The 24,366-nt window shown below is 41.0% G+C and overlaps 1 protein-coding gene across 2 annotated transcripts in view; it reads right to left on the bottom strand.

The window, feature by feature from the left end:
* Window positions 1-23,696, bottom strand: part of ASAP1 (ArfGAP with SH3 domain, ankyrin repeat and PH domain 1) — a 145,658-nt gene extending 121,962 nt beyond the window's left edge. The window contains exons 1-2 of one of the 2 annotated variants that reach the window (XM_083865935.1): window positions 23,358-23,696; window positions 4,136-4,222 (exon numbers count right to left, since the gene is read on the bottom strand). In XM_083865935.1, the coding sequence (XP_083722061.1) occupies window positions 4,136-4,194 (59 nt within the window). In that variant the 5' untranslated portion in view covers window positions 4,195-4,222; window positions 23,358-23,696. Of the gene's footprint in view, window positions 1-4,135; window positions 4,223-10,651; window positions 10,672-23,357 lie in introns of those variants that run through there. The other variant, XM_083865936.1, reaches the window with a different exon arrangement.
* Between the last annotated feature and the right edge of the window lie 670 nt (window positions 23,697-24,366).

Raw genomic sequence — 24,366 nt, 5'->3', positions numbered from 1 at the left:
AGATATAATGGCATTCCAGGCTCCCAGTAACAACAACAAGCAATGGGCTGTTCCCCTGCCACCTCTGCATTCTCCAAAGAGAAAACAGCAAAATGCTCACTGCAGCAAGAGGCAGCAGGCTCAGGACACATATCCTCCTTTTCTTGTTACAGGTGTGCTGGGTTTGGCATTTCTATTTCACAGATGTTTTTTGTTAGGGATGCTCGTTTAAGAAATCTTATTTCAGTTCATAGAAAGTGTAGTAATGCATTTGGAGGGTCTGGAGGTGGAGCCATACAAGGAGCAGCTGAGGTCACTTGGGTTGTTCAGCCTGGAGAGGAGGAGATTGAGGGGAGGTCTCATTGTGATCTCCAACATCCTCATGAGGAAAAGAGGAGGGGCAGACACTGATCTCTTCTTTCTGGTGCCCAGAGACCTGGCCCAAAAGAATGGCTGGAACTTTTGTGAGAGGAGGATTAGGTTGGATATTAGGAAAAAGATTTTTTCCCCAGAGGGTGATTGGGCACTGGAATAGGCTCCCCAGGGAAGTGGTCACAGCTCAAGCCTGACAGAGTTCAAGAAGTGCTTGGACAATGCTCTCATGCACATGGTGGGATTCTTGGACATGGTCCTGTGCAAGGAGTCAAACTAAGTGACATTGTGATATTTTATGATTCTATGATTCTGTGTGTCAGGAGACAACAGATTCAAACACGACTCTTACAACATCTACAGAATATAAAAGCACAGCAGTATATTCTTCTATATGGACTGGTTTTTGGAGAGTCCAAAGATATCAAACTTGTATGAGTGTTGATGAAAAAGAAAACTCTCAGTGGAGCCACTCACATGTTTGACATTAACCCTTGCCTAAGTGAAAATGTGAGCCTGCTCCTTATTCACAGAGATGGTCAGGCAAGAACTGCCTACCCTGAGGGAGGTGGTGTTCCAGCACTACCCACCATCACTGCATTGGTGAGGCTGAGGAACACCACAGGGAAAACTGGGCATGGTTATCCTTGCATTCCTGACACTGAGCCAGTCTTTAAAGGATTGTTGGGAAGGGCACTGCAGACATGTTGGCATGAGAGCAGGCCATGCCAGTGGGATTGCAAAGGACAAGATGAAGCCAACATGACATGAAGAGATACTCTAATTGGAATGAGAGAAATAAAGAGTCCTTCCAAAGAGGGAGTCATAGTAGCTGGATGCTTTTTTTTTTTTTTTTTTTTTTTTTTTTTTTAATATGAGAAATAGCAATGACTAAAATCAGAGCGTGATACTGCAGAAATGAACATGTTGCAGGGCAGCTGGCATAGCAGGCTCTCCAAAATAAAAAGAGAATGAAATAAAGCCTCAACCCACATTGCAAACATTTCAATATTTTCTCTTTCCCTCTGGAAACGATATGGCTGTGTCATTACCAGGCACATCTCTGGTTCTACCGAAGCTGCTAAATGTATGCTGACGGCAACATGCAGTGTTATCCCTGCAGTGAAAATGAAGGTTCAGACCAAAATGAACCTTGGGAGCAGTTGGAGAATGAAATAAAGGCTCTATAGACCTGGGATCATGTCCTTGAGCTGCCACTCATGGCTCTGACGTGGCAACTGATCTCTGTGTGCATCATTTCTCTATCTGTGGAATGCAGAAAATTACATTTATTTTTCCAGGTGAAAGCACACTGGGCTTTTTCAGCTGAATACTGCTGTATCAAAACTAAGTATTTTTAATATACATTTTATTGTAGGAGTTTCAAAAAGTAGCTGAGGGTTGAGAAGGACTCTCAGTCCAAACAATTTTGTCAGCATTGTTTTGGACAGACAAAAAGGTCTGGCAGGTAAATGAAAGGCTTTCTTTCTACTAGTTGTTAATGCTGTGAAAATATAAATCAGAAAGATATGGGTTTGTGAGGGACTTCTCCCTCTATATTATAGATTTATTAGGATTACTTTGTGGAAAAAGAGGGACTAAGACCCCCATGATAACAAACAGAACTCATTTGTGCTTTACACAAGCTTTGCTAAGACATGGTTTGCAGACATAAATGTGTATGGGCCTACTGAGTTGAAGTTTAAATGCTGGCTTATAGTGTTGTCTGAGCATACTTTATTTCTCATAATTTCCTAAATAGCATCTCATTAGAGAAAGGCTGGAAATAAATCGGCAGATGTTGGATGTTGTAAAAAAGGTCCTTGCAACCGCTGTATGTATCAGCACATCTGTGTTTCCCTTATATAAGCTAGTGTTTTCAAGGCTGCATCACTTGGCCATACCCTAGACTTGAAGGTAGCATAAGAAATTTCCAATTCAGGACTGATGCCTTTTGGGTTTTATTTTGTCTGTGTTTATTTTGTTTGCATATTTTTTGTTTTATTGAGGAAATCAGAATGTTTAACAGTACATAAAATCTGAAAAAATGTGAGGCATGTCTCCTTTATGCTCAAGCAAAATTACTAATATTTAAAATTATGGTTTGCAGGTTTTATTAATGTAGATGTTTGAATGTTGAAGTCATAGGGTTCCCAACCCAGGATGACAGATAACCATATGGAAGTTTTTGGAATCTAGTTTTGCTGTGTATACCAAATTTCTGTTGGGCCAGTGTTCACATGGTGCTAAATGGAATTTAGCAGTGCAGAATTTCAGCCTTGAGGTCCATCGCAGCAGCTCCTTTTGCTGATTACTCATTTGCTTCTACTTTTAACCACTGCATTTGAGCTTGCAGCTTCCTAAGTTAACTGGTGCTCCATTTGACTACTGTAGAGGGTGACCATCTGCTCATCTGTTCTGCCTCTAAGGATTTTTTTTTAAAGCAATGCTGATCTCAGAAAATTTGAAAGGGTGGCAGGAAAGATTCAGTTCCTAAAAGTTCTGCAGGAAAATAAAAATGAGCAGGGGAAAAAGATGTTTCTTGCTCTTATGAGTAAGAAAAGGTCACTGTCACCTTGTTCTTTGTCAAGTTAATCTGTGTGAGAGAAAGATCCCACAAGTGTCCTAGTCATGGGAAGAGTTTCAGTGATGGTTTGCACCTTCCCAGGAGCATCAGTCAAGACACGTCTGTAGGAAATTTGGTTTCATTAACTTCAGAGATTTTAGCACTACCTATTTTCCTTTTGGTGGTTGTCCTTCAAGGAAATCTAGGAGCAGTAGGACATAAAAATGTAACTACTGGTTCAAAATCAAATAGGAATGTCCAGCTTAATAGCTCTAGATTTTTTTTTAAATATGACTGACTTCTGAACTCTTGCTTATTTAAGACCTTGAGGACTCAAAAAAGGAAAAATATGTGTAGCCATGTGACAAAGCAAATGCACCAAAGGAAGATTTGTTCAGTTTTGAGAAGATCAGCAGCAATGATTCACCCTCTTGGCTGGTCTGGACTGCAATGTGGTCAACTGATTCCCCCAGGGAGGAAGAAAGGATGCAAGTCCCACACTGCTCTGTGGTCACACAGGGAGCAATGACCTGTGCCAGGGTAGCTCCAGCCCGTGCATCCAGCACAAAGAAAACTTCAGCCTTAACCATCAGTATTGTTGTTGTAGGGGATTCAAGTCAGGCAATCCAAATGTAGCTTTTAGTGGTTCAGTGAAAGAGAGTGAAAACTTTGAAACAAGAGAACTCACCATCCAGAGACTGAATAAACAAAAGCATATTTAGACAACTGTGTGCTATTCAGCACTTTACATCATGCAAAGAAGAGAGTCCCTCCTTTTTTCAAGCCTCTGCGCAAACCTTGCCATAGATTTTTCAGGCTGATCTGAGAGATTTGTTGTTTTCAAAGTTAAAGCAACATCAGTTACCAGATCTAGATGAGTTGAAAGGAGTTAAAATATCCTTTGCATATCCTGCCCCCCTCATCCAGCTTTGAAATCTATGAAAGCAAAGCAAACTATGTAAATAAATATTGGTGTTTTTTATAATAATTGCTCAGGTGGTCAATGCTTTGTAAGGATTTACTGATTTATTGGAATTTTTGATCCTTGAAATGATCAATAGGTTAGACTTTTTCTGAGGAACACCCACTGTAGTAAAGTCTGAAGTGGCATTAAGCAGAAAAAAGCCCCACTGGCAGTTATTAAAATTGATAAAACATCTGGTTTGTTTTTTACTCTTTAAACTAGTTATTTATATTTAGGTCTTTTGTCTTTCTTACCGATTCCATAGTGAATCTCTTGAAGAAAAACTTGAAAGCCTGGATGCTGAAGATCTCATGTCTCATCTGTCACGACCAGAAACCTACCTGGATGAGGAGAAAAGATCAAGTAAGTAAAACTGACCAAAGCTATGGGACTGACAAAGTTGCTTATTTAAACAGTCAGTTTGAAACAATGTGTGTTAATTCCTCAGTGATGGAAATTTATCTTACATTTTTTGATTGCTGCATTTGATATTGTGAGTTTCACTGTGATAAACAGATCCATTAGAAATCCCCTGAAAAAGAACACCTTGTTAAAAATTGCTAGAGGAGAGCTTCATTTAGCTGGCTGGGAAAACTCTGTCTAACTCAATGTGGCAACTACTCAGTCAGCTGCACTGAATGCAGTGCTGGTAACATTGCCTGCCCAAGTTGGCTGACACTTCAGAAGACCCTGTTTTCTGATATAACTTCAGTCTAACCATCCGAGCTGAAAATTTCCATGTCAGGTGTATGCACCAGACTGATCTTTTTTGGAAGATGGAGATAAGATCTGAAGGATAAAGAGACTGGGAACAAGAAGTGTTCTGACAGGAAGTAATCCTGCACGTAGGAGAGGGCAGGAGGCTGTGGGGAGAGAGTCATAGCAGGATATGGACAAGTGGTCTCACAGTGTTTCATCAGGTTTTTCTGCCATTATATTGCATACTCTCTCCAGTTTAATACTTGTGCTGCTGTGAGGAAAGGAACGTGCTAGACATGCTGCAGAGCCCTGAGCAGGTGAGTAGGGCTGGAACATACCTTTCACTTTGGGACATTCTGGGCTGATCTTTATGTTTGGTCCAAAGGGACAAGCTGGAAAAGGAGTGGCAGAGGCTTGAGGCCAGATATGTGTGCTGGGAAGGAGAATACTACAGTGCACCATGAGATGATAAAGCAGGGAGGCTGACACAAGCCCTGTGAGACAAAGAGATGTGGGCTGTGTGAGCTTGCACATGGGAGAGGTGACAAGGACCCATAAGGATGAGATGAGTCAGAGGGGCCCAGGCAGTGAGGGAGTGAGGGAGAGGCCATCCCCAGATTACACCCTTTGATTAACCAGTCTGCCCATTTTCATTTGAGCACAGCACTCTATTCCTTGAGGAAATTCCTTTTTTTCCATGAGGAAAAACACAAATCCTTCTCCATGAGTATTTTTTTTTAACTTTCTGTCTAAGAGAAGCCTTGTTATGCCTGTTGACCTATTTCCCCAGAGGCTGCTGTAGTTTGTTTATGGGGTTTGTCCTGTTTGTTTTGTGTTTCCAGATATGTCATGTGGGTCTGGAGGTTTTCCAACCCTTAGCATTAAAAATAACATAGAATAATCCCTGTCTCCAAGACATATGAGATTCAATTAAAAATTGCGACATACAAGTTTTTGGATGCGCTGTTAGTATATCTCTTTCCCCTTCTGTTTCTGAGCCTTTAGGAGACTTTCAAGTGATGTTGTCAAGAGCTCTTTTTTTATTATGAAGGTTAGACATCTTTTTTACAAGTAGATTTCAGATTTTTACGTGCTGGCTGGAAAGGATCTGATATTTTACCAGGTATGCCACCAGCCTGGCAGCACAGGGGGATAAATGGTTACAGGCTCTGCTCATAAGGAGATGTGTCCTTTGTTTGAAGTGTACAAGAGGATGAGTATCTGCCTCAAATCAAGAATATTATCAAGGAAAAAGTAGTGAGAAGGCGGCCCTGGCACTGCACTATGTTTTTGTGGATTGGGAAAGGCCTCTCCTGGCAGACAACTGAGTACCACCATCTTACAGCAAACCCATAGCCACTGGCAGCCCTGGATATGACTCAACCCATGATGACATGTCTGCTGGTGCTTTAATTTTACAGTGCACCTCTTCCATTTAATTATATTATTCATCTCCTTAGGCAAAATAGTCACCCTCATCATAGATTTATCTTATTCAAATCAAAGCAAGAAATAAAAAATATATAATGGCTTATTATTTTCTAAATCAGATGCTGATCTAAGTTTACAAATAACTATGATTGACATTGGACTACATTTTAAATGGATGGCAATTTATTTTCATAAGTCTAAGAAGTCACAGAATCTCTTTATGTCTGCTGTAATAAGCTACTGAATATTATTTTAATTGCTCATTTGCTACAAGTGGTATTATGAGCATTTTTGGTTAGATCTCAGTGGTTTAGAATGATTATATTCCCTTTCTAGGTCTCCTACTCATTTTGGGGCCTCTTGATACAAGAGCAATCAGTGAATAAATTAAATATCAAAGAAATCCAGAAAAATATTTATAAAGAAATCAAGTTGGTTGAAGTTATCATCATTGATTGATGAGAAACAACACTGAGAAGGAAACATATGTGGCTCTCCTAAAGAGAGGAATGATGGCCCAGTGATGAAAATGCTCATGTAAGTTCAACACTGACTCAGTGACCTTGGACAATTTATTAGGGCATTTGCCATCATTCAGATGGCAAATTCCTCAAGCCATATGCTCATTAGAGTCATTTATCTGGGTTAAGTCTTTTGATGCTTGACCCAATAATGGTGGTAGAATTTGGGCTGTGTCAAGATGGCATTTTGACTCTTCTTCTTGCCCCCCAAAAAAACAAAACCAATGCTCCCCAACCATCCTTAGCAGTGTGGAGATAACATTACCAAGCTTGGTGGAAAATGCCTATAAAACAGTATGTGAGTGGGAGCAGGGAGTGAATATGAATTATTAAAGCCCAGAAGATAGAGAGAACAATGAAAACTGGAGAAATATGACTGCCTTTCACCCAGAAACACCCACATCTGAAAAGAGAAAGTCAAGTGGGGCTTAAGTAAGGAGGGGGCCTAACTGGGAACAGGGTGACATTAATGGCAGCTGGGTGACACTCAACACAATACAGTAATACAATAGCAGATACTATAAGTCCTTAGATGAGGAAAGCATTTGTTCTTGTGCCTAGTTATAAATACATACAATTATATTGCATTAATTGGTACAGTCTAAATGCTTGACTAATCCTAATTCTTAACTAATAAGTATAATGAGTTGAATCCCTGTATTTTTAAGGTTTTAGTACAGGGTAAATGTTGTGGAAAACTAATGGATTCTTAGGAAGAGAATATAAAAATTGCCAATCTATTGGGTAATAATCAAGAAAAAAAATTACTCAGGGATTTTCCAGAGTAGAGGAAAATATCAGGAAATCTTTTTTTTACACTCTTTAATTACCTGCTTTTGATATTGCTTAAACTGGGTGTGATTTCATGCTAAGTCATTTAATGACCTATTTTATCTTGCTTTTTGTTTTATAGGACTTTTTTTTTTCTTTCATAACAGATTATATGACCTGAGTAGCAATAATATAAGTCCATATTTTTCATGTCTAATGACTATTTTAGGGAAAATACTAGCCAGCCAATTTTCTCATATGCTCGAACTAGAGTTAGCCTAACTAGAAGAACTCAAACAAGCAAAAGTTAATAATGTTTCTACAATCACTGATATAACAACAATAGTGGTTGTGCTCCACCATGCTGAAAATCAACTCCCTTTATGTCCAAACAATAGCGTGAATCACAGAAATCTGACCTTGATATACAAATGTGATCATGTAGTAATTATAGCTCTTGTGCTTTCTGTATAAACAGACTACTTCATCTGGAAATGCTATAGGGTACTGCTTCATTCTGCAATTTGCAGCTAATGACTGCACAGAAAGGTTTAATAACCCCAAAAGCTTTAAAATAAAGCAGATAGAAAAATCTTATTTCCCGCAAATGAAAAAAAATAAGTTGGTTATTTGAACAGCAGTGAATCAAGTCATTGTTCTATGTTCTGTTGAAAAGCAGATATTAAAAATTTAAAGACTGTCCTCAAAATCACATTGTGCAAAGGTTGTTAAAGACACTTTCAACGTACGGAACTAAATTACTCAGTCCAAGTGTTAACTGACATGTTCTTTAACAAAAATATCTTTCATTTCATGCCAAAATCTGCTTGTTCTGTTTGTGTCTGTGTTGGTATCATCCAAACAGGATGTGACAAACATTTGGATAACACTATTAAGATGTAGTCTAACAAACTTCAGAGAAGCAAATCTGAGGATATTTGTCTGTGGACTTGATTTTAGTATGTCCTAAGCAGTAGAAGCTCCATTCTGACCTCATGAATTAGCTGTATGGGTTTTCAGTGCTTCCATAAACATACAATCAAAATATTAGCATGCTCATAGACATGGGCTGAATCCTCAAAGAAAACAATAATGGAAAATTCACTCAGCACAGAACCCAGGAGTGACCCTGAAGGGCTGAGTGACATCCTCTTGATGATGAGTCCCCACTTATGAGGGTTTCCAAGAATGTCAGTCGCTCAGGTTTTAGTTTATTCAATCATTGCAGTGATGACTTTGGAAAATTCTAATTTCTTAATCAAAATTTTGTTTAGTGCCACAAGTGCTACCAAAGTTCATAAGTAATACATAAGTAGTATAGATTTTTATTTTCCCCGGGAAAATTTAAAACCTGAAAAAATATCAAGATAGCTTTCTTGAAATAAAATGTATTTCCCTTAATTTCATCCTGATTGGCATGCAATGAGTAATGAAAAAAGTAATAAATTGTGTTACTTTTCTCTGATTCTTTATAAATAATACCTGGAATTAACAATTCCAGTGTTTTGCACTGAATTGATGTCAGGCTGAGAGGGTTATTAATCTTCAGGTTATTACACCAAACTTTTAAATATATTGGCAAAGTATGAGATTTCCTCTATTCATCTTGAAATACCGTCGTGTTTGAATATGTATGGAAAATCAACTTAAAAATTCAGACTTTTTCTTGTGTGGCACTTTTAGAAATAGCAACTGATTAAAAAAAGAACCTAGTTTTAAGAGATAGTTATTACTGTTAGAATGAAAATTAGTTCTCTGTCTCATGTGATATAATTGTCATATGATTATGAAATTATCATGGATGGGCTGTGCAAGTGCTAGAACTAGAACAGTGGTTTGGAATTCATGCTGCAAAACAAAATTCTAAGACTGAACAGTTTTTTACTGTATCCCCACCCTGGGATTTTGTAGCACATTGCCAGAGAGAGCCAGAGGGCTCAAGGGTTCTTGTTTGGTCATTTTTCTGCAGTCTTGTTCAGAGATGAATTTTATTTAAGACTCAGATATATGACAAAGATTTGTGTAAGTATTTAGACTGAAGGACTTTCTAGTCTTTGAAGCCTATCTTTTCTTATTTGTCTTAAGGGCTTCAGGATGGTGGTATTGTGAGTTAAATCTCCTTGTATCCATTTAAGAGTGACCTCTTTATCACTTCTGACTATATCCATCAGCTGTTTTATTGGGCTCAGGGAAGAATTTTCATTTCGTGGAGGCAGCACCTAATCAGAGTGTCTGCTGCCCAGCTTCAGATCTCTGGAGGGCTTTCACTGATCTTGTTAAGGGTACTTTTTTTTATATTTGATGACAAGGTTGCCATTTGTAATCCAAGACATTGAGTTACTTACAATCCAAAACTAATAACACACAAGAGTGCTTCCCACCTTCCCTGTATGCTTAGTCACTGCTTAATTATTTACTCAGTACAAAGTTTATAGCAAAATACCCTGTGCATGGTATATAGATTATAGATAAAAATTAATAATATAATGTGAATATGACATCAAGCCCTCTTGTCAGTGCCCCACTCATTCTCAATAGCCACCGATTGTAGGCTGAATTCAAGATCAGTCATTTGCTGAGTTTTTAGGAAGGAGTCATTATTAAAATTACAAACTAAACCTGGTACATCTGTGTTAAGATGTAAAGATTAAATTGTCTCTGCACAAAAAAGTTGGGTGCATTTGAACATTCCATGTCCTTCCTACAGCAGCTTTTCTACTCTGAGTTGGCAGCACTCAGGCAAAGCAAGCACCACATCTACTTCTAGCCTTCATCTATTAGTCAGACACTCATGAGGTCATGCATTGTCCTGGTGTCTGAACATCTCACAGAAATTAATATATTTGATACACATTTATAGGACGGCAGACTGAATACAAGAGCATCAGGCTCCAGTTTGTGACAACCCCGCTTTTCTTGATGCAGCTCTGTCCTTCACAGTGCCCTGTTTGTCATGTCATTCCTTCCTCTTTGACATTCACCAAGCAGTACCACACTTCTACTTAACAGCCCTGTAAAAATGTAATTTATTTTGGCTCAGTAGTACTGCTGGCCGTCTTGTCCTTCAGTGGAGTGAAGAACTATCAAAGTGTCTGTCGAGAGTTTCCCAAAATACAAGGCACATAGAAACCTCAATACAGGCACAGAAAGATGTTCCTAATTGTTCTCCTCAAGGTCTGTATCTACCCATACATTTAGTCATGCCCAGATTCATGAATATGGATATTTATGTCTTTGAAATCATATGTTCCGTCTACATAGAAAAATGACATAAACTCAAAAGTTAGTGGCAGAACAGAATCTTTACAACTTAACCCAAACTCTGTCCATGTAAATGGGATTCTTTACCTTCTCTTTAGCAAGCTCTGACTCAACTTTTAGACTGTAAAAGTGGGACGTATCTGACAAAGTGTCTTTGCCTCGTCTGTTCACTCCAGACTCCTTTCATTGTGACTGATGATATGGTCAACACAGACAACTGCAAGTAGGTTGCATCTCACCTCATCCTACAAAAGTAGAAGTTTAAAACAGAGATAATAAAGTAGATGTCTATAAAATCAGATGAATCACATGCTAAACTGCTTTTTTCATCCTACTGAAAAATCTCATGAAAAATCTCCTAAAAGAGAGAGTAGGGTGCTGATTTCAGAGGTGAACAGCTACTCCACAGATAATGCATGCCTAAGGGCACTGCAGCAGGGCCTTTTTATTTCTCCCTGCACTGTACCACAGTCAGGTATAAGACTGTACCTCTAGTTCTACAGTCAGGAAGAAGAAAACAAATAAAAAACCAAAACCCAACCTTTCAATGGAAAACGACACAAACAAAGTTGCTACACTGCCATGGATGTTGACATATTTTCCAGTGGCTATCTAATGGGAAGTTGTACTGATCTTTCAGAATTTATTTGATAGAAGTTACACCAAAACCCACAATAAAATTATACGTTGCAATGTAAGTTTTATTTTTTTACCAAAATCTGAAAAATAACCTCTTTTTTCTGTTTCATTGGTATCAGTTTCTTGTTCAATCTCATGTAACACTACTTAGGCTGCCTATCTTGGTAACAGCATGAATTTATACCAAGATAAAAGCAAGCAAATCATACAGTTTTCAAGAAGGTGGGAAAGCACTGAGAACTACGTTCTCCAGGCCTTGAAGGTAGATAAAAATTCGGAATAAATAACACATGATATTCTCTAAACACCTCCTATTATTTAATAAAATGCTTAATAAAAATTAATATACCAATGCATTAATTAGTTAAACTGACTAATGAGTTCCTAATATCTCTGCAAGTGACAGTGAGATGAGTATTTTGAATGCACTCAGATGGGGTTGACTCATAATATAGAAAGCAGAGATGTGCATGGTGGGTATCTGGAGGTTTCTTCTGCTCTTCTGCAGCTGTGGAGCTGATCTGCCTGCTCCATGAATACTTAGTTATTTACTTACTGAAAGAGAAAAAAAGAGAAAGATAGAGAGAGAGAGAAAAAGAGAGAGAGAAAAAGAGAGAGAGGAAGGGAAGGGAAGGGAAGGGAAGGGAAGGGAAGGGAAGGGAAGGGAAGGGAAGGGAAGGGAAGGGAAGGGAAGGGAAGGGAAGGGAAGGGAAGGGAAGGGAAGGGAAGGGAAGGGAAGGGAAGGGAAGGGAAGGGAAGGGAAGGGAAGGGAAGGGAAGGGAAGGGAAGGGAAGGGAAGGGAAGGGAAGGGAAGGGAAGGAAGAAAGAAAGAAAGAAAGAAAGAAAGAAAGAAAGAAAGAAAGAAAGAAAGAAAGAAAGAAAGAAAGAAAGAAAGAAAGAAAGAAAGAAAGAAAGAAAGAAAGAAAGAAAGAAAGAAAGAAAGAAAGAAAGAAGACAGCTATTTCAAGGGCAATTATCTAGATGAGCTAGAGAAACCTGGGATGACTAAGTCCCCAGTCTCTAGAGAATTTGCTCTGAGCTCTTTGATGAATTTTAAAATGGTATTACATTCTAGGTTTTAATAACATAGTCTTTCTCCTCTTCTTCTGGCTCTAGGCAACTGCTGTTAAGTCCATTTTTTACAAAAGCCTGAGGAGCACGAATTAACAAGGCCAGGTCTGTAACCTCAGCACTGCAGATCTGCTGGGCTGCAGAGATGAGGGAAGTGTGTGCATCACCTTCACATCACGCCTGCCGAGAAGGGCCTTTTGATCTGTCCTGCTACGGTTCTGTTTCACTTTCAGTTCAGCAAATTAATTGAAGGGGAAAGAGTTTTCAGTATCTCTAGCATGATCAATGACAATTTATGCAGCTTTTGGTTTCCTTCATCTGATATATTAATGACTCGAGTCTGGATCTTGGCAAAACAAGAGACATCTCTGATTAGAAAAACCACCAGCACCAGCGGGAAATGTTGGTCCCCATCACTGGTTTACAGTTCTAAGTCGGTTTCTTTGGTGAGCACTTCTTGAAGTGTAAATGTTTTGCTGCTTGTGGTTGGAGTCACAAGCAAATCTGGCAGTGAGATACCAAGTTGAGGGTAGATTTAGAGGGCCTTAGACACTGGGAAAATTGAAAAGCCTGAGTCAGAGCCCATATGTGTCTTTAGCCAACATCTGAAGGGCTGGACACTTAAAACTGGCTTTATAGGAGAAGACACAGTAAGAAGGAGGCACCAAAACCACGTAACAGGGAACGTGAGAGGTGCAGCTAGGCTTTGAGTACAGCCTTAGGGAATTCAGGGGTGTCAGCCTTTGCAGCAGACCTGTAATCATGAAATCTGCCCTGAATGTGGGAACTGAAGTCAGCCCTCCTTATCTTGTAAAAATGCAATGCTCCTGCAATACTTCAGAAGTTTGTGGCATTGTGTAGCAGGAAGGTTCTGTGTTCATTCCCCTCCCCTGCCTGAGTGGGACCAGAGTTTCCAGCCAGTTCCTGTCCTCTCCCACAAGCCCCAAGATCACTCTGCAAGGCTTAGAAACTGTTAATAGTTGCAAAACAATCAAGTTAAATCTTCCTCTGTGAAACACAAAACCAACACCATAGAGCCCTGTGAATATATCTCAGATTTTTTTCCAGGGAACATCTGATCCAATTTAATTCAGTAAGTCCCTTTCCAGCCATTAATTTTATTGAACATTATGATTTACTGCACAGCTCTCTGTTCATTATTACTTAGAGAAGCAGTTGTTCAGATTCTTTCTCTTGATCTCCTGATCAGGAAAATACTGTGCAGATGTGAACAGAAGTAAGAATATTACTCCTGTAAGAGAACTCTTCCCCAATTAAACATAGTGTCTGTGAGGGAAGTTGTGATCTTGCAAATAGTTTCTGCTTCTAAGAAAGACTTAACAGCACAAATGAGGCCAGCTTTCCTTACATTGGGTCTATTGTTTGCTGCAAAAACAGTGCTGTAACTGACACAATTAATATTGCACAAATATCCTGGGAGGGCTTAAAAATGTTGAAATCTCACATATATATCCTTCAGTACTTATAAGAAGGTGATCTGCTCAGTGCATTCCAGAATAAACCTGCTTCTTTTCTGGGAAAAAAAAATCCGTTTGTTTCTGTCATGCACAAGAAAGGACAAAGCAGAAACATATTTTCTTGTGATAACTACTGTCGAAACCAGAGGGTTTTGTCAGTGTTCACACAGATGCTGCCTGGTCACTGTGGTGTTCCTCCTCCCTTACATTCTATCTGTGGGAACCAGAGCAAAACCTGCTGCAGTTTGCTTCTGGAGTGGGAGCTGGCGGGTACTGCTCAGTTCTGGTGCTCATGACCATCATTCATCTCCTGCTAAACCTGGTAAACTCATATTTGCAGATGGCTGGAGGTGCTAAGGAGCAAAAGCACAAACCTGTCCTTTCTGGGCATCCCCTTTTCTCTCCCATCTAAGTTCCCAATTTGAAGGGAGCCTAGTGTCTTTCCACAAGACTCAGATTGACTTGTCTTCAACAGCCTGACCCACCTGATGATTTTTATTTAGAACAGGCCTTGAATGGTAAAAACAAATGTTCTGCAGCTCAGAGTGGAGTTACATTGTCCTGCACTGGGACACTTGAGAGGAAGCACTGAACTCTTGTCTAGCAAAACCCTTACAAGACTAAAATAATCAACCTCACTTTCAAAAGGACATTGAGGTAATCTAATCCAATCTATCTAATTTGTATGAGCTAAAGTTCTGAATTCTAGGCAACCATCTTTTGAAAATTACTAATTAAGATTTTACCTTCAATAGCCAGTTTTAGCAAAGAGGGTCCTCTCAAAACATTGGCACAGTAACAGCAGCCAGCACTAGTATGGGAGCAATACTGATGCCAGGACATTATTATGTCCAGGAAACTCTTCTTGCATTTACATGGTGGTTTAATGGCTTGTGATATTGCAAGGAAAGAGAATTTAACTCCTGGGACAAATAACAACTGAACCGTTATTGCTCCTAAAGCCACATTGGCACACACAGGTTTGCATGAATTTATACCAAGAACCAAGAGGATTTGGGAATTCTGAAACACCTTATGGGCAGCCTGGAGGGGCAAATGCTGTGGAATCTTTTCTCCCAGATTGCAGTGAGCACATCATTGCACTCCTGTGGAAATTCTCTTTTGGCCTCACAGTGGCTTTTCCCTTTGGGAGGTGGTAGTTTGTAGGGGTGTATTTTTTGTTTTATCAGTTTTATGTGTGTATTTGTTCCTTGCTTTTATACTGTTTTGTGTAAGTTATAATGGTTTGTCCCTTGTACCCCGATTTTTATCCCTTTGTGGTTTACCCTGGTTACTGTCATTTGTCCATCATCATGTTTTGTAAACCCTGAGTTCTGTCAGTCACTTCGGGGCCTCTCCCTGGGTCTAGAAAGTTCCATTGAGGGTGTTGAGTGATTGGGCAGGATCCCTGTGGTCCCCTCCTTTGCCTTTTTGATTTGTTTCTCTGTCTGTCTTTTATGTACAGAGCCATTCCCTCCTTCCCCCTGACTGGTCCCACACTGTACCCTTCCCTTTGCCCCTCCCCTGCATTTAAGGTGTGACACAAGGGAGATCTGCTCTCTCATGGGCAGACCTTCTGGTGGACACGTGGTCCCTTGTGGGCCTCAATAGACTCCAGCAGAAGTTCCCCATCAGAGTCCTTCCTTTCTTTCCTCATCATTGCTCCTGCTGCAGTCGCTGCAAAGACCCCACAGGATGGGGAAGGTATCCCTGGATACTGGACTGTACCTCTCACTGCAGCCGGTGTCAGGGCTGGCCAGGCAAGGTGGAATGAGGGTCCCAAGACACCACGACCACAGTAGTTAGAGGTTTCAAACAGTATTTTTTTTTTCCTCTAGCAATTTGCCTATTTTTACAAAATGTGTAGGAGCTCTTGAGATCTCTTTCCCTCCATCTCTTTTGGTTGAGAGGAGGTTAAAATCTTGGGGAGACACATACACACACAATGCAATTGCCTCAGTCTCACTTATGGACAGGCTACAGATACTGCAGAGTTCTCAGTGTCACATTATTTAAATAATATGAATTCCTATGATATTAGTTACTTTTTTTTCCCCCAGGATGTAAATCACCACATGGATAAGGTTCCCTTGAATGGTAAGGTGTCTTTCAGCACCAACACCACGGAAAAGTGTTGTTTAAGATTTCTTGTTTTCCTTAGGGTCAGGCTAAACCTGGTCTTACCAGGTTTAGGGTCATGTTCTTCCTTCTGCCTTGTCTGTCTAATGGTGTTTGATCTATGGTAGGGGTTTACTTGTAAGTCTAACCCTCTTGCTTAAGTTGTAGCTACTGGAGGACTCTGCTTAGGACAGAGCTGATGTGACTCACAGGACCTGTGCCTATTGCAGATCCCAGACTTGGAAGGAGATACATGTGCCAACCACTTGTGGCTGTTTGGGAAACCAAAGTGTCTTGAAATGGGCAGAAGTAGTGTTAGAAATTATCCTTAAAGGAAGAATGTTTTTCACTGAAGAGGAACCTTACAGCCAGGCTGTCCTCTGTGCTCCAAGGCAATGGAGGGGATGAAGTGTAGGAGTTTATGGAATACCCTGTGCAGACATGTATATACCACCCTATAGGGGAAACAGCCTAATTATTGCTCTGAGCTTCCAAGGAACTCTGAGAAGAAAAGCATAAATCTCAACTATCAAGAGACTACCGTAATTCAGACCAGGTGTCAGGTAGGCTGTTGTACGGCTCCAGCACAACATGACTTACAATCACCTTTTTATCCTTGTTCCTCTGCTACTGATGCACTTTTAAGTCTGATATTCTCAATAGTAAGGACATTTGTTTCCACTGAGTCAAATCCCATTTGTCTAGGTAGTGACAATAAATACCAGCTGTAGATCATCTTGGATACTAGATTTTAACCCCATCCTGGTTAATGCAGAAATATGATAGATCATTCTCTGCCACAGCTTCAAAAGCAGAGAAAATAAAAATGACAAAATTTAAATGACCTGTGAGATCTGGGATAATGGCTAAGACCTATCTTACCATTGATTGAATCTGGAATCAGATGCATTTAGGACACATGTAACATCAGAAATATACCTTGCTGGTTGATAATAATTCAAAAGCTCTATACTTTATGTAGAACTATGTTACCTGTTAGTTTTAAATACCTTAATTATTTTAAAATATCTTCAGAAATTATTCTACTGAGGTAGAGATCCTCTTTGTTCGTGAATATAGATAACTACTAAACTGTAGGAATTTCTGATCCTGACAAGCTTTGCTAAGTACACAGCTACTAATTATGAACATGAATAAAAGGACACCTGCTGAAATAATTATTAAAGGATATGCAACTACAGCCTGCCTCTTATCAGATGGATGGAGCCAGTATGCTACATTAGCAGAGAATGAAGTCTTACACATCTTGTGACAAATGCTATGTAAATAACTACATCAGTAGGCATATTAATTTGTGTGAATTCTGAACTGCTTGGATTTTAATGCAGAAGGAAAGTAGCAATATAGTTCCATGCTAAATTAAATAAATAAATCACTAGAGTTGCACAGTGCTGGCACAGATCTTATTTACTCACAAATTAATCTGGAATATTTCCGTAAAATTCAGTGTGTAGCACTACCATAAATCAGGTAGGAAACTAGGATCATATCCTCACTGTTAGTAACGATTTAAAAACTGTAAATTCAGGACAAAATTCCTTTCATGACTTTGCCTACCCATTTTTGTCTAACAATCTCTTGAACCTCTTTTTAAAATGGATGCCTAAAATGTATATTACTTTAAGTAGGAAAAAGCCTACAGAGCATATTGCAAATATCTGCAGGACAAGAGCATCCTAAGCATGAGCTCCAAAAGCTCAGAAAATCCTCCAGATGAGATCCTGGGGCCATTGTCTGTGGAAATACCGTTACATGTCCTCTCTGTTCAACTCCTGCACCTTCCATGTGTCAGCCACTGCTGGAGACAAGATCCTGAAATGTTGGCTCAGATGGTTTTATGTTCCTGTGTAGAGTCATAGCACTGTGCTAAGGGCTTGGTATTAGGCTGAATCCAGATACTATAAGGCTTGTCCTAGTGCCTGAAATGTCCTCTGGCTGGCAGGTCTGGCCAGGACAAAATTGCTCTCTATGCATTTGGCCAGCTGCTATAAAAAGGACATGAAGCTGTGCTAGGCTTGGCAGGAGACATCTCCCTCTCTGTGCCCCAGTGGTTCTGAGGAGCCCATCAACCATGTGCTCTGTGTTTCCCATGTATGTGCTCCCTTCTGGCTGCTGCAGAGATGAACAAAAGAAAGTGGGAGCCAGCCATGCTGCTCCTGCTGCTGGTCTGGGTAGGGTCATGCAGTGACCTACCCATGGTCACATCATAATTCAGAGACAGAAGGTGGCAATCACAGAGGTGTAGTTCAGCCTCTAAATAAGAGATTTATTTTCTCCCCAGACTGGAGAACAGATATGAAGGAATTTTTGGGATTGCAGGTCCTGGGGGTACAGCTCAGTTTCTAATTGGAATCCAGTCCCATCTCTGGGCCACAGACTACAGCTTCTGTCATTGTAGCCATTAGAGAAGGCTTGGCAAGGCCTTATTTACCCTTTCTCCAAATGAGTTTAACTTTTCAACCTTAAGGCTACACTCCAAAAGCCATTTGCTTTCCTGGATCAGGGGCCATTCTGGCAATTGTAGAGACAGTATTTTTACCTGCTGAATTGCAAGTAAGGCTTGTAGCTGGGTGAAGGAGACTAGTTGCACTTGTTATTTTTCACAGTGAACATTTAGGAGTTGTGTATGTGTTGCCAAGGAGAGGCTCTCCCAGCCATGGACTGAGGATCCACTGGATCAGATGGCATTTAAAAGCCTATGGCCTTAGAGAGTCACAAACTACTTGCAGAATGTCTCACAGACTTCTTCTCCCATGGGAAAATGTTGCAATCTTCAGTTTTATTGTCTTCTTTAAGCCCCAGACTTTTTAAAACTGGATGTTAGCATAGCCTCATGGCTCTGGGATAACAAGTTCTGAGGCACCATGCAGGTGTTGGGATCTTTACCCCTGCAAGCACACCTCCTTTTACCAGTCTCTCCTCTCTGTACAACAAAGTCAGGTTTAAGGGATGGAAGAACTCTAATGAGGCATTTTACCACCCCAAACAGGGTTGATCCTTGCCATGCCCTACAAAGCCTGGCTCTCCAGTCCCATACTGCCTCACCCCTTCCCCCAAGGATCATGCAGCAGTCTCAGGCACAGCAAAGTGTCAGCTTCACAGCAAAGTTTCTCCAATTTCTTGGTTATTTTTTTCTGTGTCTTTATTTATGAAAGTGGTGTGCCAAAACAGTGTTCCCCTCATTGCCACCCCTTTTCTCTCTGTTTTGTTTCCTGTCGGGTGTTTTGCTCTGACACACCAAGTAAAGACACAAAACATGAGGTGGGAACACCTGGCCCTGGCTGTAGAGCATAAGAAGAGAAGTTCCTAGATCTAAAATCAGCTTTTTCCCCCCCTCTTCATGAGACCTTGCTGCGGGATGTTCAGGGCTTCCTGCCGCAGCCCCCGGGGTGTCCGGCAGCCCCCAGCCGGGGCTTCGCTCCCTCCAACACAATTACAGTCTGCAAATGTTTAAAGGCAGTTTCTTTGGAGTGAGCCACATGCTTCAAATTGTTATGTGGTTAACCGCTGAGAACAAACCCCCACACAAATACCTAAGGATCAACTTGCTTAAGCCAGGGTGGTAGCACTGGGGGCAGCAGAGGAGAGGGGAGACTTCCTCCTTTTGCTTTTGATGAGAAGAAAATAGAGTTATCTTCTGACTTCCCTAAAGTGCCAGCAGCCGCCGTGTCACCGTGCGTGCTGGGTGATGCTGTGTGCACATTCGAACATTTCATTTGTTTACTGATGAAAGGAGCCCTGTTCAGCAGCTGTGGCCGTGCACACCACGGGCCACATCCTCCACGGGTGTAAATCAGCTCCTCTGGTGAATGGGAACTGAAAATGCAACCCCCTCTCCCTGCGTGATGTGCAAGTGCCAAGCTGGGGGAAGACTTCTTCGCTCTGACAGTGTCCTATCCCATGTCCCTTAACTCTTATAAAAGCTGAATACTTTTCTGCTGACTCAGAGAGACAGATGGATTTTGTTAGCTCCAGTCGAGATAGAGGAAGATGCACTAAAAGTATCACTTGGCAGGGCTGAACTCAGCTTTAGAGTTCTGGGGGCTCTGAGCAAGGCTCACATCTCACCCTATTCAGCAGGGATGGAGCTTGGCTCCTGGGTGCCACATGGGAGGAGTGATGTGTGGTCTAGGCTGAGGCCTGCTGCTAATCAGTGTCTGAAATAATGACTCAGGCTGTCATTCCATCCCCCTCCTTGTGCCCTCTCTGGATCTGTGCAGCTCCCCAAAGCCCAAGAAAGACACTTGGAGCCAACAGCAATAGAAAAAGAAACACCCCAAAGCAAGCACAGAACTCAAATTCCCTTAGTAATTGCATTGCATCTGCTTAAATCTTCTTAAGTTACAGAGGATTTTAGTGAAGTAAATTAACTTCCCTTTGCTTGTATTTCCTTGTATTTTTGAAGACTATGAAACTGTTGAGGAGCAAATTGTCTTGCAAACTCGTGGAGACAGTTTACAATCATGACTGGCAGAGCTGTTCATGTAGTGTTCCTGAGAGTGGATGCAAATGGAGATAGAGATAATTATTTTGCCATGGACTGACTTTAAGATCCATCTTAACTTCATTTTCATGTCTAAAATTGCAGTCATTTTCATGTCTAAAATTGCAGATTAAGGGCCCACAGCCTGGCTAGGATAGTCTTGAGGGGGAAGGTGCAATCGAAATGTGATCTGCTTTCTCAGGTGTGAAACAAAATTGAATTCTCTGGTTTTTGAGGAAAACTGCATGAAAAGGAAGGGTTAAAATTTTTTGGATGTGGGGGACGTTTTCAGTGAAAGTGGTTTAGTTCCTCTGGTCCATTTATTGTCTGAGCAGTGAAACATCACTCTGCTTGTGAAGTTAGCTCTGCAGGACTCTGTACCTGTCAAAATTGTTTATCCATCCTTGCCAACAACAGCAAGAAAGGCAGGAGGACTGGCAGTCGTGATGGTGAGTGAGTTGGACACATGGAGTGAGGGCGCATGAGTTGAACCTCCTCACTGATGCAGAAAAAGAAAATGAGTGAGGGGAAGAACACTAAAGCATGAAGTGTCTAATCTTAGAGAGTTTAATGGTGCGGTTTGTTACAAAAAAAAAAAAAAAAAAAAAAAGAATTTGCAGAATTTCTTCATGGGCAACTGAGTAGGTGGGTGCTGATGGCCAGTTAGTCCTCATGGTGCTGAGGGCTCAGAGGTAAATGCCAGCAGAAGCAGCTGGTGGAGAACATTGGCACATTGACATTATCAATGCAATATTGGGAATATTGCATTTAGACAAACAAAAATTAATGTGATAATCACTTATTAAGGAAGTATCAAGAAACTACGGAGTACTTATTATTGTTATATGAAAATATATAAAAATTCTCAGTCTAAATCCAATAGAGCCTTAATCCTATGTGAAGGCTATTATGAAAAAAAAAAAAAAAAGAGGAGAGCGGGCAGAGAATTCAGGTTTATAAAAAGAAACCCGTACACAATGAGCTGAAGGTTGTGCTTCTGCACTTCCTGCTCTGGGTGTGAGCAAAAGAGGAAGTTCCAAAATACCACCAGAAAAAGTATTCCCACAGCATTCCCAACCTGACTGAAACCAGAAAAGTCCCAACAGCCCTGCAAAAAGGGGGCAAAAATCCCACAACTGACCCAGTCTCAAGGATCTTGCTCATAGGAAGGCCAACAAAATTTCCAAAGCTAGGAGATTTGGGTAGACCTAGATGAGTCTTTATATTTCTCCTGACTCCTCATCTGTATTCTCTGAAGTTCACGGATCATTGATGACATTTGACTCTTGTGCCAGCTTTGAGAGGAGCATATTTCTGCTTGCAGCCAGTTTAATCACACCCATGGCCACAGACCATCAAATTGCATGGTAACTGCAAGGCAAGGTGTCATGGTCCAGTCTAACTCAGGTCAGGGGCTCCTTGGCCCCCCCTTTCGTTTTTTGACAGTCAGCCCACTAGAATGAGAGAACATCCTACATACACAGCAAGAACTGACCTTTCAATGCGTGAAATGCCCCCAGTTTCAATGTTGCCCCATGTCAATAATTAAAACCGAATTCCTGGAGGTTCCCAGGCACACAAGACATTAGTTTGGTCTGGCTCCCCCAGAAAACATTCCACTTTTAGCAAAGAAAACCTTGAAGATGAGCAGCAGGATCATGTTCAAAGGGTTGTACAGACAGCTGGCACACCAGGCAGCTAGTTTAAAACCCCAAATCTGAAAGCTTTGCAAAGAACTTGGAAAATGGCTCTTTTCCTTTACTGGTATAAGAAGGAAAGTATTCTGTCGCACTAACCCCCTCAAAATTTAAATATCAAAGTCTCTTCTTTGACATGCACTGCTGTACCCTAGAATTCAGGACTTGTTCAATAGTCTAAGAAGAACAGAAAAATTACTATAAAATAATAAAATTACTATAAAAAACTGGTTTTCCTATAGATGTTTCCCTACATCTAAGCAATTCCTGAAACGAGTTTTTCCCCTACAATTAGAGAATCAAATCCCTGGACTGACTCCAATGAGCAGCTTAGGAATGTTCAGCACAACCACAGCATCCAGCCATGGGACAGAACAAAAGTTGCAACAGTGATGATGCTTTATCTTCCACAACTTACTCCAGCAACACTTTTGTGGATGCCAATAATGAAGTCTGTTTCAGAGGCCTGAAAGAAAGGGGTTTTTTTCTTTTCAAATTCTGAGTCACTGATTTTGAGACTGCTCAACTCATTGCATTTGTGACTGTGGTTTAGCTAAAACCACCTAAGGCTGATAATGTCATCATGAACTGCCACATCCAAAAACGAAGCTAAAACCTTAGCTAAGCCCTGTGTCTGAATGCAGCTTTCCAGTTCATTCAGAGCAGCACAGCACTCAGCATTTTCCCTCCAACAACAGAAAGCCCCTTTCTGGCCTCCCGGAACTGCTGCATGGAATACACTGTCACTCCTACTGCAAAACTTATTTAAGAGACAATAGGGCAAATAGTTGGCACACGGATTTTTTTTTTTCTTAAAACTTCGATCTAGAACCACAATAAAATGTAAAAGGCCAAGGAAACATGCAAAGACAATCAGAAAACGCTCAGTTTTCTTTTAAAATTAATTTTTGCTGAGAGCGAGACGTTGCAATTTACAATGTGGGGCCCCATTCTGGAAGTCCTTTCTTACATGAGCTCTTTTTAAAGTCACTGAGGTTTATGTGAGCAGAAGTTTCTTACATGAGAAAGGACTGACAGAATCTGGCCTTACACATTTGGCTACAAAGTTTACCCAGACATTATCTGGGCTGTGGAGCAGCATGTGCATTTTCGGGAACGAAAAATGGAATTCCGTTGTTTTTTTTGGAAAACGTTCTGACTTCAGCTTCACCCATCTGCTTTTTGCAGTTTGCTCCGCAGCCACATTGAATGGAGGGGCTCAGCCTTTGTCCCTGTCTGAGCTGCTCCTTTCCAGCCACGCGCAGCCCCGACGCGCCGTAACTCACCAGGACGTGTGCAGTCTGAATTCCCATTCCAGATTTGGTCCTCAAGCCTAAGGCCATTATTCCATCTCAGGCTAAAACATATTCTCCCATGGGCAGCTGAAAAAGAGCATGTTTCTTCAGGTTTTCTTGCCACAAAATGATGAAATAAAGTGAAATAAAAAAAATAATAATAATAAAAAGGAAATCCAATGTACGGCAATCCTCAGAGTTCTGGAGTTTGGGAGTGTTGATCAGCATCCATAAATGTTCTGACCGGTGAGGAGACACAGGCACTACAACTGGAAAGAGAGCAGGAAGGAAAACCTACCATGTGAGCAAAGTTAAAAAAAAAAAAGAGGGGGGTGGGGTGGGGGGAAGAGAGAGAGAGAAAAAGGTCTGCTCAGTGGACAGCACTTGGGCTGATAGCAGGGATTTCAGGAAATCCAAACACTCAGACAGGAAATCTGAACACTGGATAAACATGCCATAATCTCCACAGATACAGTTAACGTGCAGCGTCCCTGTTAACCCCTTGCCTGCCCATGGCTGAGCCTGAAATCAGATCTGCGATGTGAGACGCCTGGAAACACAAGCTGCCCGGGGGGCTGCACAGCCTCAGCGCTCAGGAGGCTGAGCAGCAGCCCTGCATTCAGCCCTGCCCTCGCCTTTTTTAACTCCATTGATTTCTACACAGTGCTGCTTTAGTGAAAAGGTGCCTAATTTTCCTCCTCTGAGAAGGAGATGCACCCTGGGCCCTGCAGCAACCTGCCAAACTCCTGTGTGCCATTGACTTTGGATACCTGGTAGTCCTGAGGCAGTTTTACGTGGTTCTTTGTCCACTTCTCTTTTGCTGTAACATGAGATTTGTATGACTGTGGGATATTTCCCAAATATTGTGGGAAATTTGATGGTTTACTCCAGGTTGGTACAATGGGGTTCCTCCCCTAGAAATTGTAGGGACAGGCTACTTAATGCCACACGAGAGTTTGGAGACTCCCTTTATGACATTTTGTCAAGGAATCTAGTTCCA

Source organism: Zosterops lateralis (genome assembly GCF_965231275.1).
Source record: "Zosterops lateralis genome assembly, chromosome: 1".
Taxonomy (NCBI): Eukaryota; Metazoa; Chordata; class Aves; order Passeriformes; family Zosteropidae; genus Zosterops; species Zosterops lateralis.
Note: the sequence above shows the minus strand (reverse complement) of the source record. Positions and strands in the feature narration are given on the sequence as shown.